This window comes from Dermacentor albipictus, unplaced genomic scaffold, assembly GCF_038994185.2.
Source record: "Dermacentor albipictus isolate Rhodes 1998 colony unplaced genomic scaffold, USDA_Dalb.pri_finalv2 scaffold_24, whole genome shotgun sequence".
NCBI classification, from domain to species: domain Eukaryota; kingdom Metazoa; phylum Arthropoda; class Arachnida; order Ixodida; family Ixodidae; genus Dermacentor; species Dermacentor albipictus.
The window spans coordinates 186635-204412 of NW_027225578.1; the positions used below are offsets into that span (position 1 = coordinate 186635).

The following is a 17778-nucleotide window of genomic DNA, read 5'->3' on the forward strand; positions in this document are numbered from 1 at the left end:
CAAAGCGTGGATCTGGCACGTCAAACCCCAGACTTGAATTTTGTTAACGTTCTCCGCCGCCTTGACCATATTTAACATGGAGGCATGCAATGCCGTTTCCTAACACACAGCCAGGGTACTGCCCCCTTATAATGGACGCCGATGGAAATGCAGGATGCGTCCAATCATCGGTTGTTTGTCACTGCTTGTAGGGACGTTTGTCTTCTCAAACTGCATATATATATATATATATATATATATATATATATATATATATATATATATATATATATATATATATATATATGTTTCTGCTAACTTTAGGCCGAGTGTAAACTCTATGCCCTCTATGACGACGCGACTAAATGCATGTTGCTCCCTCTGGTATGTAGCGTGTCGCGCTATTTCTATATATTGCTTAATTAGCTAATTAGTCAAGGATAATTAACCAACTTCTGAAGCAAGGAAGTTAGGAAAGAAATTACAATTAGAAAGTTGCAGAGCAGTCGGCAACACGTCCGAATAAGCAGTTTCTGTCTTTCTATCTGTTAAGTATTAGTGTTTTTCAGCTTACTGCGTATGCTCGCGAAATACAAAAAGCACCACATGACATGCCCGCCTGCGAGTCGTGATTGCACTGCTCCTAAGCCTTCCGCGCACAAACGAAAACATACCATTTAACCGGTGTGAACACTCGTCTGCTTATCGCCATCATGAACCGCAGCGAGGGAAGCACGTCGCTGGCGTCAATTATAATACCTCAGCCAACGCCTTCGTCACTGCCCCGTCGCCTTTTAAGCGGCAGCACACCCTGCTCGATGGTATGCTCGTTTGAGAGCGCTGCAAGCACGGCGCGCAAGCGGGTATGTCAGGTGATATTTTTTGTATTTCGCGGGCATCCGCAGTAAGCTGAAAAACAATAACACTTAATAGATAGAAAGTTAGAAATGGCCTAATCGGACGTTTTACAAAGTGCTCTAGAACTTTCTAATTGGAATTTTTCGCCTAACTTTGTTCATTCAGAATGGCTAATTTTCTTGACTAATTAGCTACTTAGGAAAAATACAAGAATAGCGTGACACGTACAAGAGTGAGCAACATGCATTTGGTCGCATCGTCTTATGGTGCATCGGCATATTTTTAAACTCTGAGTAAAGTTAGCTGAAACACGTGTATATACGTATATGGTTCAAGTAACGTGTAACAACACCCTGTATATATGCAATGGTGATCAAGTGATCAGTAAAGCAACATATATGTGCAAAAGACGCACACATACATATGTGCGTGTGTTTTTCACATGTACTTCGAAACTCAATATTGCTCGTGACTCAGTGTTATTCAACAATAAGTTAACAGCATTTAGTCAACGACTTTATTGTTGGAAACTACTCAACAATAGTTCAATACTCAATACTTTTCAACAATATGTCAAGAGAATTTAGTCAACGACTTTATTGTTGAAAACTACTCAACATTAGCTCAATAATACTCAATACTATTCAACAATATATCAACAGTATATAGTCAACGACTTTATTGTTGGAAACTACTCAACAATGGCTCAATAATACTCAATACTATTCAACAATATATCAAGAGAATTTAGTCAACGACTTTATTGTTGAAAATTACTCAACAATGGCTCAATAATACTCAATACTATTCAACACTATACCAACAGAATTTAGTCAACGACTTTTTTGTTGTGAACTGCCCAACAACTTTACTGTTGAATTAGTGCTCTGTGGTTTCAATAATTGTTGAGGTATTGTTGAAAGGCTATTGAGTCAACAGTTCGTCAACAATATGCCAACAACATTTCAACAGTCATTTTCATAAGGGAACACCCGTCTGCTTATCGCCATTATGAACCGCAGCGAGGGAAGCACGTCGCTGGCGTCAATACCACAGCCAACGCCTTCGTCACTGCCCTGTCGCCTTTTAAGCGGCAACACACCCTGCTCGATGGTGTGCTCGGTTAGGAGCGCTGCAAGCACGGCGCGCGCAAGCGGGTATGTCAAGTGATGTTTCTTGTATTTCGCGCGCATCCGCAGTAAGCTGAAAAACACTAACACTTAATAGATAGAAAGTTAGAAATTGCCTAATCGGACGTTTTACAAAGTGCTCTAGAACTTCCTAATTGTAATTTTTCGCCTAACTTTGGTCCTTCAGAATGGCTAATTTTCTTGACTAATTAACTACTTAGGAAAATACAAGAATAGCGTGACGCATACAGGAGTGATGCAACATGCATTTGGTCGCATCGTATTATTGTGCATCGGCATATTTTTAAACTCTGAGTAAAGTTAGCTGAAACCCGTGTATATACGTCTATGGTTCAAGTAACGTGAAACAATAGCCTGTATATATGCAATGATGATCAAGTGATCAGTAAAGCAACATATATGTGCAAAAGACGCACACATACATATGTGCGTGTGTTTTTCACATATACTTCGAAACTCAATATTGCTCGTGAATCAATGTTATTCAACAAAAAGGTAACAGCATTTAGTCAACGACTTTATTGTTGGAAACTACTCAACAATGGTTCAATACTCAATAATATTCAACAATATGTCAAGATAATTTAGTAAACGACTTTATTGTTGGAAATTACTCAACATTGGCTCAATAATATTCAATACTATTCAACAATATATCAACAGAATTTAGTCAACGACTTTATTGTTAGAAATTACTCAACATTGGCTCAATAATATTCAATACTATTCAACAATATATCAACAGAATTTAGTCAACGACTTTATTGTTGGAAACTACTCAACAATGGCTCAATAATACTCAATACTAGTCAACAATATACCAACAGAATTTAGTCAACGACTTTTTTGTTGTGAACTGCCCAACAACTTTATTGTTGAATTATGGCTCTGTGGTTTCAATAATTGTTGAGGTATTGTTGAAAGGCTATTGAGTCAACAATTCGTCAACAATATGCCAACAACATTTCAACAGTCATTTTCATAAGGGAATTCACGACGCCACCGCTACTCTTGTTTCCTTTATGTTATGACTGCATCACCAGAAGTATATTTGCCGCTAATGTGCAGTAATTTACCGCAGTGTATCAGTTATGCAGAAACAGCCAAACTGTTTATTTTTTACGCTGTACTCTATGTTCGGAAATTCAGCATCGAGGCAAAATAACAAGAGCCTCATTTGAATTACCTTTGAAGATCAATACTTTTGTAATTATTATGATCTCCCACTTTTAAGAAATGACTACAGGAATCTTTTTGATACGCCTCGCAGGCAAAAAATTCCAAAAACAAAATGCGAAGCACTGCTTTTTTACTTCCCGGTGCACACGTCCACAGGCTTCAAAGCTAATCAGTTTTCGTGAGTATTCTCCAAGCAGATTGTGCTCGGTTCCAGCGATGAATTTTAGCACTAGCTAGCATTTATTTTTTCAAGCAACACGTCCTTACGCCATTACGCCATGCTGCCCGACGTGGCAGATTAGTAACCACGGAAGCCGTGAAAATCTTATGGCATTGAAACGCCGCAGCTGATAAAATTCGTAGTCCTTAAACACGTTCGCTTGGTGGCGGCAATCGAATTTTGGACGCAGAAACTGGTTGAGATATTAATGTTATCTAATGAAAACCAACCTGCGTGATGCAGCTCAATGGAAACGTCCGCCCGTTCACAAATATCCCTGCCGTACAATTTTAATCAATAAACGGCACGGACTGCAATCGATAGCAGTGGGCCGCTGGTTAACCCACGTCAGTCAGGGCTGAAAAACCTTAATACAATTGCCAAAACACATACTTTAATAACAGATGTCCGATGAAAACAATGGCGTGCTTATTTTGTAAGAAATGGTAAGTTAACTCTATGTGTCCGTTATTACATGTACATTTATAGCTCAAGTATTGAGCCACGTCGAGCGCGCCTAGCAGAAAAAAATACGAATTCGAGTATCGTCGCAATTGATTTTTGACCTTCTTTGGCTATCGCTGGAACTTGAGCGTATGTGGGGCCTGCTTCAAACCCAAGAAAACTTGAGCACAAGCTTGTGTGTCGCTCTCCATCAGGAATCTTGTAGAGCTTACCGCTCCGTAACAATGCATTTACACGTCTTTGTTACTCATAACTTGAATCGTCTTGCGTCACTGCCTGGGCCCCTCTCTGCCGGTCAAGCCCCAGACCACTATAGGTCCACGCTTCCTCCACTGCCCTGGGAGAACAGTTTTTAACAATGCCAATTACAAAGTAACATTTGAACTCATGCGTGCATGCCGTTACGGATCGAGACAACGCACCTCTAAAAATGACAGCCATTCGACTTTGAAGATAGAATAGCAGCGAAAGCTGACGACAGTCAAAGCTCTCAAACGAAAAGCAAAGTGCTTTCGCTGCCATTCCATCTTCACAGAGTGGAATGGTTGTCATTTTTTGCGTTGCAAGTCTGGCGTTGTTGCTCGTTCGGAGGTGCCCGGGCTCGCAATTGTCGTTTTCATTCAGCACCACGGGAACGGTCTTCGTTAGTAGTCGTTTCGCGCCGGTGCAGTTTACATTTTCGTTGCTGTTCCCTCCGGCGCTCCTCGTACGCATGTTGTTCTTCGGGTGTACGCACCATACGTGTCCATCTTATCGATAACGCAGCTGTTTTTAGCGCCGATGCCTCTCCTGCTTATACACTGCGATTACGTTGACGTCACGCTATTGTTTACGGTGAGCGTTCTAATCTGTTCCGCAATTTGACATTTCCGCCTCCGCCACCACACTGCACGCGTATAGGTTTGTTAGAAATCGCTAAATCCGTTCCTGTTGCCGGAAGCCAAAAAAAAAAACTATGAAAGGTTAGTCATATACAGCTTTCGCGGTAATAATACAACAAATCACCTGATCGAAGTAATCTGACTTAAAATTCGGCACACTCTAAAACTAATGCATTCAATTTCAAAACACATACTCAATAATTGCAAAAACAGCATCAAAAGATAAGATCCGCAAGTTAAGACGAAAATTAAGAAATCATTCTACATAGCAAAGTTCTTTCACCGTTCACCGTGTCCACAACTATTCACTGTTGTGGTCGCACCTTCAGACCTTTCCCAACGTGAGCTAAAGCCACGGCGCTGCCTTTAAACTGTCGTTTGCACAGAGTTTTCCTAGCAAAAATACTACACGAAACTGTTGCTCCAGCGCCTACTGGAATTGCAGTCATGGCGGTCCAGTATTCATAGGAGTGATTAGCAGTGTATCGTTTGGCCTATACTTCGTTCTTCTGGCTTCAAACGTATACTTGACTTTTCAAAGTGATCAATTTCTACAAAGTATTGTGTTATATATGCAACAATTCGCGATGATTGCGCACGGGCAAGAACCTGTAACTGCCCTGTTGTGTTTAGAAAACGATGAGTGCTTGGATATTTTGAAATGTGAAGCGTAATAAATAGTGTGACAAGAACGTTTGAAGCCACGAGCACAAAGACCAAACACATTCACGTGCGAACAATTTTTCTCATGATAGCTGAACGAATGGCGCCACCAGTGTTGCCTCCAGTAATTTTTTTAATAATTGTATGATCGTTCGATTTCCATGTAACAAGCTATTGAGCATCCCAACAGTAAGGCTGTAGAGCCTTTCTGACTCTCACGACGAATGTGCGAAACACGAATGCCAACTGGGTTCATCGCACAGGACCCACAGTGACTCCGAGGAACTACGGAACAGTCTGACGGTGTTGGTATTCCGCCTAACCGCTACACACAAGGCAAATTCTCGGTCGACTCTGCCTTAGCATGCTCAGTCCAGGTTACAGCTTTCTTCTGTGTCTAAAAATCTCAAAAATATAAATATATTTTCATATATGAAATATATATTCATATTCATATTTCATATATTCATATATGAAATATGAATATGAATATTCATAGAAGAAGCGAATGGACAAACACAAGTGAACGATATCTTCAACATATCATGTTAGTAGGAATAGTGCACAAATGTGCAGCCTGTATATGCCAGTGCTCCGTTTCCACTGAGTTCGTGGGTTTAAGCTGGGGCCGCCTGACCTTGTTCCTAGCTTCGGTTAGTTTCAAATCACGCAAGTATAAAAGGGTCACTTATGTGGACGGATGCTAATTACAACTTGTATTCGAAAGAAAACATATCTGATGCAAGAAAGGTGGCCTATACAAAGTGTGAGGATAGAGTAAAAAACAATTTAGCAAGCAAGAACTGGCAAAGTCCCTAATTTGAAATATGCATTCTTTGCAGCAGTTACAGTGTTGTTCTTCATATAGAACTATTGCCCTTAACAAACCCACAAGGTGTTCGACGCCAGTAAGAGTGTATTATCAAAGGGGTGTGATTTGGCTACTTTTAAATAATGGCTGACTGTAATTGTCTATTACATTTAACAGACACTTCACTAATCTTCCGCGGTACCTTGTCGCGAAACTATACATTTAGAAGACCAGGCGTGTATGTGCCAGATGGGAAATTTGTGCCAAAGTTTGGTGATATTTCGCTTACAGTATCATCTTCTAAGTGTTCTTCCTGCGAAACCTTGCGAGATCCGGTTGTAAAAATAAAACATTGTCTCTATGACATTTAATCGCGTATTCTTGAAACGCCATTCAGGCGAGCTTGCTTTCATTATTGTATGTTCAACATTGTTGTCACGACACGTTTCCCGAGCAGGCGACTTTAGCAGACGATAAGCAGTATTCACAATATAACCGGGAGCGCATACGAGTGATCTTATGACATGTATTCTGGTACTGAATATGCAGAGCTTTTAAATAACGAGACACAAATTAATGATGTCTCTACTGAGTAAACACCATCACAGCTTTTATTAAATTGATACGGGTTACTCTGAACTTTCACTATAAGTTTCACTTGTGGTGCGCAGTTCCCGTGGCGACCCTGACACTTCAGAATTCGGAATTGTAAGGGTATAATTTTTTATGTTCGCCAGTTGCAGAAACTTATGGCATATCGCAGGAACTCACTAAAAGAGCCTGTAGTCAGCCTCGCAGTCGCCGGCAAAGTATCCTGTACGTTTTCGAATTTGACAAAGTGTACGTCTGCCTTTAAATGTGTGCTGCTTCACACAATGGATTTCAACTTTATGTTGTTCGGTTATGCGAACGTCGGAATTCATCTGAAGTGCGTAGCAAAAAGTTAAAATCTATCCGGGATCCTTCGCATCCTGAAGCTACTTTCAAATAAATGCCAGCTTTCATTTTTTATGAACATTCCTCCACGTGGAGGATTTCAGCCAAACTGATTTGGTTAATGGCGATTACTTGTTATCTATGCACCACATCGCGCGGCGCAGGTCCTCTTGGGCAACGTTCGGGGGGAGGGCATCGTGTTGTACGACATGATGCGACGACTGCACGGGGATTCCGGCAACCCGAGGGTACTGTGGCCTGCCGTGAGGAACGAGCTCTTCGAATACGGCGTCAGGGACGTTGACAGCGTGTGGCAACTCTACTCTGCCGGCGATGACAGCGTAAACGTGCGTCGATCGCGCACTGAACAGCTCTCGCTGGCGCACCTGTTTCATGGCTTTCCTTAATGCCTCCAAGTGCAAGAAATTCTGAATCTAAATAGCGAGCGTCATTATAAATGTAATTTAGCCATAACCAAACGTTATTCGGCGGGAGCGATGTAAGAAAAAAATTACCGACGATTACGTTACTTCCTAATGCGAAATTTGAGCGCAGCAAATAAGCTGTTTCACCTTTTCGATAGATTGAGGCAAAGAAATCGAGCAACACATGTATGCGCTATCACAGAATTTTTTTTTATTTTTCACACGTATTCCTTTAACAAAGACTCCACTAACAGTTCTTGACAGTCATGAAGGAATCTTTGTGGTCGGAGAAATACACTGATATATGTTTGACTTGGTACACCAATGCTTGATTCTCAAAGACGTTCTCGACGGCGGCGATGAGCCTCCGCTTCGGCGGCGCGAACGGCAGGGTCTTCTCGGCGGCGGCGCTTAGCCTCTGCTTCGGCGACGCGTCCTCCTGGATCATCTCGACGGCGGCGACGGTAAGCTTCTGCTTCGGCGGCACGCACCTCTGGATTCTGACGGCGACGGCGCTGGGCCTCTGCTCTGGCAGCTCGTTTAGCAGCAGCAGCAGCAGCAGCAGCAGCAGACGGAGGACTTCCATCGGTCGTCTCGCTCATGGCTCAGAAAGAACTGGCAGATAATTTCGCAGTGGCGAACGGCAGCGGCAATTTCGGCTCGGGCGGTGCACATATACAGATCCGCCGCCACCGATCTGTCTCTCTGATTGCCACCGCACAGGGCGAACGGCAGCGGCAATTTCGGCTCGGGCGGTGCACATATACAGATCCGCCGCCACCGATCTGGCTCTCTGATTGCCACCGCACAGGGGTTGCATTGGAGGAGGAGCGAAGAAAGGAATTAAGTTCGAGCCGGCGCTTTGACAACCGGAGACTCACAGGAAGAGGGGGGAGGGGGGCGGCGTGTACACCCAGCGGCAAACGATGGGGGCAGAAGCGCGCGCAGCAAGCGGACAACACGATAAAGGGAGGAGGGAAGAGATAGCAGCGACTGACTGATGCCGCTGACGCCGATAGTGAGTCAACCCCAGCTGCGGAGTTGGTTTCAGGGACAACGCCGCCGATGCCGACACAAACAATATGATACCCTCGCTTCCGCAGCGCTAAGAACCAGGTCTAGCCGTGGGAAGGTGGTCACGTATTCGTCGACGTGCCGGGGCCTACGTGAAATAACCGGCGCGTCGGCAATTGAAGAGCACCCTATCCGCCACACAAGAACAGGGGGGGGGGGACCCTTTCCTCCTCTTTCTGCATGGCGGCGACGGTGTTCTATGCAGTCACGTTACCTTGACTCTCTAGCGGCGTCAGCGGCATCCAGCGGTATCAGTCGGTCGCTGCTAGCACTGGGGGGATGAAAGGGGGGCGGAGCTGGTTACGAGGCCGACGACAACGCCGACGACGACGCGAAACCCAGGAACGGACGCCAAAGAGCTGCGCTCTAAAATACTAGTCACAATTGACGAGAGCAGTTTGGGATTGTTGGTGAATAGCGACAGAATATTACAGCAATAACGAGACATGGATAGAGTAGGCGAGACACCACAAGTGGCTAACATTTAATAATTCTTTATTTGAAACAGGGCATGAAGTATATATACAGGATTTCACAGGAAAGGCGTATAGTCACTCAGGCATGACTTCCGGCCGAAGGAACGCAAGTTCTTTCTCAGGGAACCCCGTTGATCGGAAAAAGGTGCATCGTGCGCCTAGCCGATTCCTAGCCAAATTGTAGCCGATGAGTTTGCAAGGCGTACCCACTTGTAATGGATTTCTATAATGACGCCAGTTTTTAGATATGTGCCATTAAAATTGCCGTGAGAATGCAATGTTGTTCCTTTTACTTTTTTAAACAAAACGCGCTTTTATGCAATGAAACACGAAAGTAACTAGAACGCGCATGTATTTCGTTCCATAATTTAGGAAATATCTCGAAACAGGTGTCATCTTGGCAATTCATTTCAAATTGATATGTCTTGCAAGCTCATAGGCTGCGCTTCGTAAATTGCATTATGTGTCGTAAATTAATTAACCATAAAGTTAATTTCGTGAATTAGTGTTAATTATTTCAATACATGTTTCATTCTCTCGTGCTAGTGATGTGAGCCTCTTCAAATTGTCTAGCTCAAGGACAAGCATTATGCTATATGCCACAGGCGATATTTATAGAAAATTAGATAAAACTTTCAATGATCTCCCGCTATAGTACAGGCTGTAAATCCGAATGCTCAACGCTGCGTTCCGAGGATGCGAAGACACTCGGCGTTTTTTTTTTTTTTGCGAGGATCCGAGGTCTGCGAACTGTTGCGGTTGAACGTACAAGGGTGTCTCTATTGTTGTTGCAACTTACCTGAACACACTGTTTAGCGAAAACGGAACGTAGACTGCCCCCTCGGACCACTGCCTTCCTTCCGCGTGTCGACCTGCGCGCGTGACAGCCTCCACGCGGCATTATCCATCTCACCTTTTCTATCTTTGTTAGTCGCAGGACGCTAATGAGACAAGCGAGGAGCCCAGTGAGCGAGCAGCTCTGACGCGACTTCTGGGAGACGCGTTCCACGTGTGCCCGCTACAGTACTTCGCGCAGGCGCTGAGTGCCAAGGGCCACCAGGTCTTCGCGTACGTGTTCTCCGCCAAGCCAGCCGGCAGCCACTGGAGCGAGGAGCGCTGGCCAGCGCAGTACGAGGACTTGCCCTACTTCCTCGGTGCTCCTTTAGCGAGGAGGGCGCATACCTGGGAGAAACCGCTTACTACCAAGCTGATGGACCTGCTGGCCGGCTTCGCTCATCACGGGTGAGCGGAGGGCGGCGGCAATGCGGGTCTCGCGTTCAGAGTTGTTGGTGCGGAAAGAGAGCGTCCTACGCGGGTATCGACGAAAACAAGCGGGAACCACATCTGCGACACCACGGAGTGGGCGCCACCAGTGGTTTCACAGCTCAACATATTTGGTTGCCTAACAATATGTAACATTATTATTACAGTTATCGTCCTCATTATTAACAGTCCTTTTTACGCCCCTGGCACGCAGGGCTGGGTAAAGATACTTCTAAATTGTACCATGATACAGTTACAAGATACTGTGGCGATAAGTATTTGAGATATAGATACAAGTTCCAAAATACTAGAGGATTGATTGTATGCGATACGATAGTCGCAGTTTGTATCATCAGGTACTTCAATGCATTCGATTCGTCATTATTTATCCGCTGTAGGGGTCACTGCTGGTTTACAATATTTTGGTTTGCAAGATATTCCTTAACGACTGCCAACAAACCTCCCACTCCTTTTAATGTTAGTCTCTCAAGGTGTGTGGATTTTTTCGAGGTTCTAACAATGTACTCTATCCCCATTTCTCAACAGTATATGCATGGGCCTGAAGGACTTGCACGAGATCAAGGCAGTTTCGCTGATTAATCAGCGATTTTTTCATGCCGTCTTCATAATCGATGCGAGGACGTGCTTCTGCTGTTCAGTCATAAGGCAGGTTAGCGTCTTATGTTGCGTATTGGTTTGCATAGTTTCGCTATGATGCCACATTCTGCTTCAGTATGCAATCAGCAGATTACACACTAGTCAAGACGTAGTCCGCCTATTACGCACTCGATAGCTTGGCACGTGTTCTGTGAGTATAACAATGCTTGTTTACAATGCATCGAGCTATGTACTTTTTGTTTGTAGGCCGCAGTACAGGAAACTAAATGTAGCTTGCGGTGTAAATGTATCTAAAGACTCGGAAGCACCAGAAACCTAAAAGAACGAGCTCAGTGTCATATACCACAATCCCATTCCAAAGCAGATACTCAATCATGATCATCATAATGACACGACCGGAAAGGCAATTCGCATCAATGTTCAAAATACGCATAACCTTTAAAAAACCTTGGATTTACGTACCCAAACCACGATGTGATTATGAGCAACGAGGGACTCCGGAATAAATTTGGCCACATGCGGATGTTTAACATGCCCCTAATGCACGGTAAACTAGCGTTTTTGCATCCCCTGGCCCGTCGGAATGCGGTCGCTATGGCCGCGATCGAACCCGCAACTTCGTTATTAGCCGCGCAGTAATATAGCCCCTGAGCTGGGGTTACTTTAAGGGAACTTGATTTCAAGGTGAAGCAATGCGCACCACTGATGATCTTGAAAAACACACATCTTAATTTCACTTTGTCCCCATCAGACAAGAAAAAAGAAGTGTAGACCGTGTAACAGCACATTCTTCTCTATGTACGAGAGCACGGTGACTGTAATTAGCCATTATTAGCTCTTGTGTAGAAATTTTCAAAAACTTTGCTTGTAATAAGCGCTGCTGGAGATCTCTGCGATGACCCTCGTCTTCCAACAGACTCGTTATTCGCATAATAATGAGAAGGCGTTGGAAACTGTAGACAGGTGGAAAACATTACCACTTTCTACTTCTTCTTTATTTTTCTTAACAAAGAATAAGAAGTGGATTTTCTCACACTCTTTCCCCATTGTGACGGCTGCCATATTGTTTTGGCTCATGGTATCCATATCACTCCTATTGCTCGTCTGCTCGTCAGACTAGCAATAACTTTCGTGAAATTCGGAACTGCTCGTCTGAACTGCTCGTCTGATTCGGCACGTCTGCCACGGAATAATCTGCCAACAAGTGTTTTTTAGGTCCTGTCACTTCAAACAGTGTGCCGGTGAACAGCCATACGAGAGCCGTCGGCGACCAGGTGGCCGCAGCGCGCAGAATAAGTTATATGTTGTCGGTAATCATTGTATGTTTCTACACTGTGCAAAATACTGTATGCGAAACTGTCAACTGGAACAGCAGTGCATTTCACGACACGTGTTCAGACCGTATTTCTCAAAACTGGTTCTAAGCATAAAGTTCCTACCAATATTGTATGTCTATGAGCATTGGCTTCACTTGAATTTCAAAAGGGCAACATTCCACCAAACGACAATCACTTAACTTTCACTTAATGAAGCTCAGTTAATTAATTATGCTAACACCGTAAAGCATGCTATTTTCTTGATCGCATGTCATTACTAAAAATATGAGTTAGCATAAAGGTATCGCCTCTTAAACAAGATTTAACTGCGGTTAAATAATGTTCTATATGCTGTAAACAAGCCGCAGTCTTAATGCTACACTGACAGACTGCCGGTTATATGTACCGAAAAAAACGCCGCCTACGCAACTCCGCTCCTTCCTCGTTTTTGTCTTTTAATATATGTACTGCCATTCTGCTATCTGTTGAGTTACTCCAGTCATATTAAGTCTCATTGTTCGTTTAGCGATGTTTGCTCCGAAACAAGCCTTGTAAAATAAAAAAGAATACTACTTCAGATTCTTTATAAAGTTGTTGGCCGTGTGCGATTGCATGCAGTTGACTAAATGACGAAATGCCCTTTTATGTGAAACCACTACGTGAATAATTTGCTGCTGTAGTGCTGAGCTCTACCTGATATACATCACAACTCGGCCCAACAGAATGCTCTTGCTGAAGAGAAGAAAATACCGTGCTGCAGGAGCCTATTTATAAGCAGCTTGCTAGAGCAGCAGCGGGTTTGCAACTTCCGCAAACATTTCCTGAAAGAAAGGTCTGTATGTTCCACGAGACAGGCGTTGGGAAATGAAGCTATCGGGAACGCGGAGTTGAAAAACTGCTTTCGACGGGCACACACGAGTCTTTTAACAATAACGCCGCATCGAGACCAGTTCTGGAGAAGTTAAGAAAGCCAGCGAGCAACAAATGCGATGATGAACGAATTGAATTCTGGTAAATGCCAGTTGTGACGTTCTCGCAGAAATGCAAGATAGTACTTACTGATCAGGAGTTTTGTCATAGACATACTGCTAGTTTACGGAATTTACAATCAGTCATCGGCCGCATTAAATGGTAATGACGTACTGGGAACAACGAAGGGTAGCGTGCAATATAGTAGTATGTCGGTAAACAAAAAGACAAACACCTGCATCAGACTTAGCTCACATTATTCTTCGCAGCGCATAGAACTACACGCAGACAATGTGAATATCGCCTACGCATTGTAGAAGCAATTTTACTTGATCTTTAGAGCACAGCTCTTAAGCGCCCGTTCCTGCGGCGAGCGTCGACGTCGACAGCGGTGTAACCGAGTGAACGAGCACCGCAAAAGATGAAAAAGCGAACGCGGAGCGCAGCGATGGATGAAAGAAGCGAGGAACAAAGCGGAGGAGGAGGGTGTGCCAGAACCACGAAGCGGAGAATGTAGGAGGCTGGTGTGGCGAAAGGGTGAAAAAGGAACCGTTGTGACGACGATGGCTACGAGATGGCGCCGGAGTACCGTGCGTCGTCTGCTGTGAATCACGCCCACGCGTCACCCCCGCGCGGCTCTCGCGATCTTCAAATTAGCCAGGCAGTCGCGCGACATCCGCGCGTTTGCTACGTGTCGTATGAGACAGATTGTGCGTGCCAGGCAATACATCGCAAAATGAAAACAGGTATAGAGCTGCGCTCAAATTTCGCATTAGGGAGTATCATAACCGTCGGTGAATTTCTTTTTCACGATTCATCAAAGCAGGCATTGTTTAGTAGGCGACGAACGCGGTGTAAATATGCACCGAGGAGCAGTGACACAGTAATGGACCCAGTGAGTGAATACTGCGCAAGTCATAAAAAAATTAGACACCAGCCATAATTATGTGGCCGATGTATGGTAAGGGAAATTTAAGGTGGTTGGCGTTCAACATGCACTTATGAGTGATACGAAAATGCTGATGAAAACAGGAAGGAAGGAAATAAAGAAGTGAGGCAAGGAAAGAAGTGAAAGAATTAGGAAGGTATGTAGACTTGGCAGGAAGGCAATGGCGACAAAATTACTCCGGCTTTCCCAAAGCTTATGCCAGCGCACCCTTTGTAAGTGTTTAGTATTTCTGGCGGGACTACATGTCCGACACATGGCTCTACTGCAGCTAACAGGGCTGACGAAGTTATAGTGACTTAGACTATCCATGTGTAACTGTATATTTTCATTAGTCAACAAATGCTAAATGTGTGGCAGTTTTGGCGCAGCATTGCTAGCGAAAGCAAAGTGTTACACAACTACACGATTTAAGGTTCGTAGTCAAATCGCAGTGTGCATTTGTGCACTAATTAAATTAGCAAGCCCGGTGTCACATGCGGAATGGCAAACACGAACAGCTCTCACTGGATGACCGCGAACCCTCGCTGTCACAGTGTTGACATGAGGAAGAGCGCTGGCAGAGGGGAGCGAACGCTTCGTGCTGCCTCAAGCTTCAACGCGTCTCCAAACCATGTGATTGCGCGACCTCCAACACGAGGAGCGTGGGAACATAACACACGTGAAGCCAGCAGCAATGTGGGCTCGCCCTTTGCCTCTGCACTCGCTGCAGCTTACCTCCAAGATACACGTATAGGTATTTAGAGAAGATGCTATCTTCTGCAACCGGCATGGAACCATGGCGCCGCGCATGGGCCGCATATGGCCGCAGCTCAGCCGCGCAGACAGCCATGTGCAGTCATGGTCAGGCTGGAGAAGGAGACGCGTGCTCATGTGCCCCCGCCCCAACAGCATGCACTCACCAGATTATTATATTCCATGGACTTTGCATGGAACATCACGGTGACAATGACAAGAATGAAAGTTCGCCTAGAGTGTTTATATAATTCTCATCGCATTAAAAAAACTTTCGCAGATGTATGCCAATCTGAGTGACTCATACATCAAGCAAGGTATCAGACCGGGCTAGTTGGTATTCCATGCTGATGTAACCAGCGCAAGAGTGGATACGGGACACTAGTAAAACGACAAGAACAAGCGCTGACTTCCAACTGGTGTTGGTTACAAAAAGACATCCATATATAAGCTCGCGCACTTTATCACAATCAGGTACAGTCGTGCTAGTCAACATGGTCACCACAAAGCAGCAAGAGCGCGCCAAGGCCTAAGGAGGCCTCCCAGATTTAGGTGCACGTTAAAGAACCCCAGGTGGTCGAAATTTCCGGAGTCCTCCACTACGGCGTGCCTCATAATCAGAAAGTGGTTTAGGCACGTAAAACCCCATAATTTAATTTTTTTTTAAGGAGGCCTCCCATGTACAGACACCAAGAAAGGAAATTCTTTAACAGTCAACGCTATCGACTGTTTGCTAACGCAGTTTCCTTCTGCGATAGCCGCTGCCTCAATGGTGAGTTTGGTGCTTTCATGCGCATTTCTTGCTGGTATTTCTGTTTTTTTTTCAAAGATTGAACGACATTTGCATTGGGAGCAACGTAATCTGAGCAAATCCTCTCTCTTTTCTTGCACTTTCTGATTATGCTCCTGTAACCTCACGTTTAGGCACCTAGCTTCGCGTCTCTCCCAGTAACGCTGCCCGCAGGAAAGAGTCATGCTATACACTACTCCTCTTGAGCAATGGACGAAACCCTTTCTGTGCACAACGTTGCATGATTTTGATTGTCTGCTGACAGGGCTGGTCCCGCGCATAATTACAAAAACGGCGCTGAATAAAACAACACACGAAGAAGGGAAACACGAGACGTGCTGTCTCGTGTTTCCCTTCTTCGTGTGTTGTTTTATTCGGCGCCGTTTTTGTAATCATGCTTAGCCAACTAGCCCGCCAACACATGCTCAGTTACTTCTGGCGCATAACTGAGATTAATTTGTGGGGCGCAGAAGATGCGACAGAAACTCCCGCCCTTTGGTCTTTCTTAAGCTTATGCGAGATAGCGTGAATGCATGGGATGACCACTAGATTCCTGCGAACGGTATCTCGTAGATTGGAACGGGTATCACAAGATTGCAACTTCTTACGCAACTTCATACAAATTTTTGTATGAGAACAGACTGGACAAGACACTTTGAATAGTCTTAGAGTGTGCAAGATTCTCACCGCCATTTTCATCCTCATAATCAAGGTCTTCTCTATTCTTTCTTTCTACACCATTCCCCCTTCCCCCAACGCCGAGCAGCAGGTGAAGCCATTGATTCAGGCCGACCTCTCAGCTTTTCTATCATAATAAATACTTCTGCCTCTCTTACGCAGGGTCTCTGAAATGGAAACAATAAGGCAGCTGAGACTGCCTACAGCCTTCAAATACCAACAGCTCGCAGGTATGGAAACAATAAGGCAGCTGAGATTGCCAACAGCCTTCAAATACCAACAGCTCGCAGGTAGCTCGTAGGTAGTTCGCTGTTGGCTATCCTAGCTGCCTTATTGTTTCCGTTTCAGAGGCGCTGTGTCAGAAGTTGCAGTCTTGTTATACCCGTTCCGGCCCACGTTATAAGAGTGCGTTTCCCGTCTCATTTACATTCAGTTCAATTCATTTGAACACCGCTGATGTTGAGGAGCGTGGACTAAAAGTCAATAACACTTGAAATGATCCGTGGTTTGGTTTTATTGACAGCGACAAACAGCAGACGATAAACAGTTCACCGTATAGAAGTTAACGTGCGGAGATTAAGGAAAATAACACAAATAAGTCAGAAAAAGAAACGCACAACATGCATAACGATTCATTTTCATAGCTATAGCTCACCAAACATTATATGCGTGCAGAATTCTTTTGCTATCTGACCTAACATCGACATACAAAAACAGCAAACCAGCGCTATAAAAACGGCAAAATACCTAGGCAACGCACAATATACATTATTAGTAGATGATACAATACAAGCAACAATCATTTCCGTAATATATACACAGGAAGATAATACACGTGATACAAAAAGTAAATGTTGAATTTCATCACAACAACAAAAAAATGTGGGTAGTTCGCACTAGTGGTGCAAGGCTGGGTCACAGCGGAGCTAGTACCGGCTTTTGCTAAGTGTTGCTAGGCTTTTCTAAGTTGTGCGAGCTTATACATGGATCGGGAGGTTCATACTAAGTGTCGCTAGGTTTTGCTAAGTTTTGCGAGGTTATGCATGGTTTGGCTAGGCTCATACCAAGCGTTCGTAGGTTTTACTAAGTCTTACGAGGTTATGCATGCCTTAACCGTGCTCATACTGTGTGTTGCCAAGATTTGCTGAGCTTCGCCAAGTTCTTGCGAGGTCATACACCGCCAGGCTGGTAAGCCACACAATCCCCAGTAGTCACACGCATACAAGCCACAGTACGTGCATCACAATTTCTCATATACGGTGCCTCAGTACCAGTCGTCATCATCGTAGATGCGGTTCTCGTCCTTGACGTCTGACCGGGTATGGGCAAAGGGCAAGTCTTCGGC

At 44.5% G+C, this 17778-nt stretch overlaps 1 protein-coding gene across 4 annotated transcripts in view; it reads left to right on the top strand.

Moving 5' to 3' along the window:
* The window catches only part of LOC139052484 (acetylcholinesterase-like), a 98984-nt gene that overhangs the window by 77853 nt on the left and 3353 nt on the right, over positions 1-17778 (top strand). For 2 of the 4 annotated variants that reach the window (XM_070529599.1, XM_070529602.1), the window contains 2 exons: positions 7308-7490; positions 10050-10360. In XM_070529599.1, the coding sequence (XP_070385700.1) occupies positions 7308-7490; positions 10050-10360 (494 nt within the window). The remainder of the gene's footprint in view (positions 1-7307; positions 7491-10049; positions 10361-17778) is intronic. The other 2 variants (XM_070529600.1, XM_070529601.1) reach the window with 2 other exon arrangements.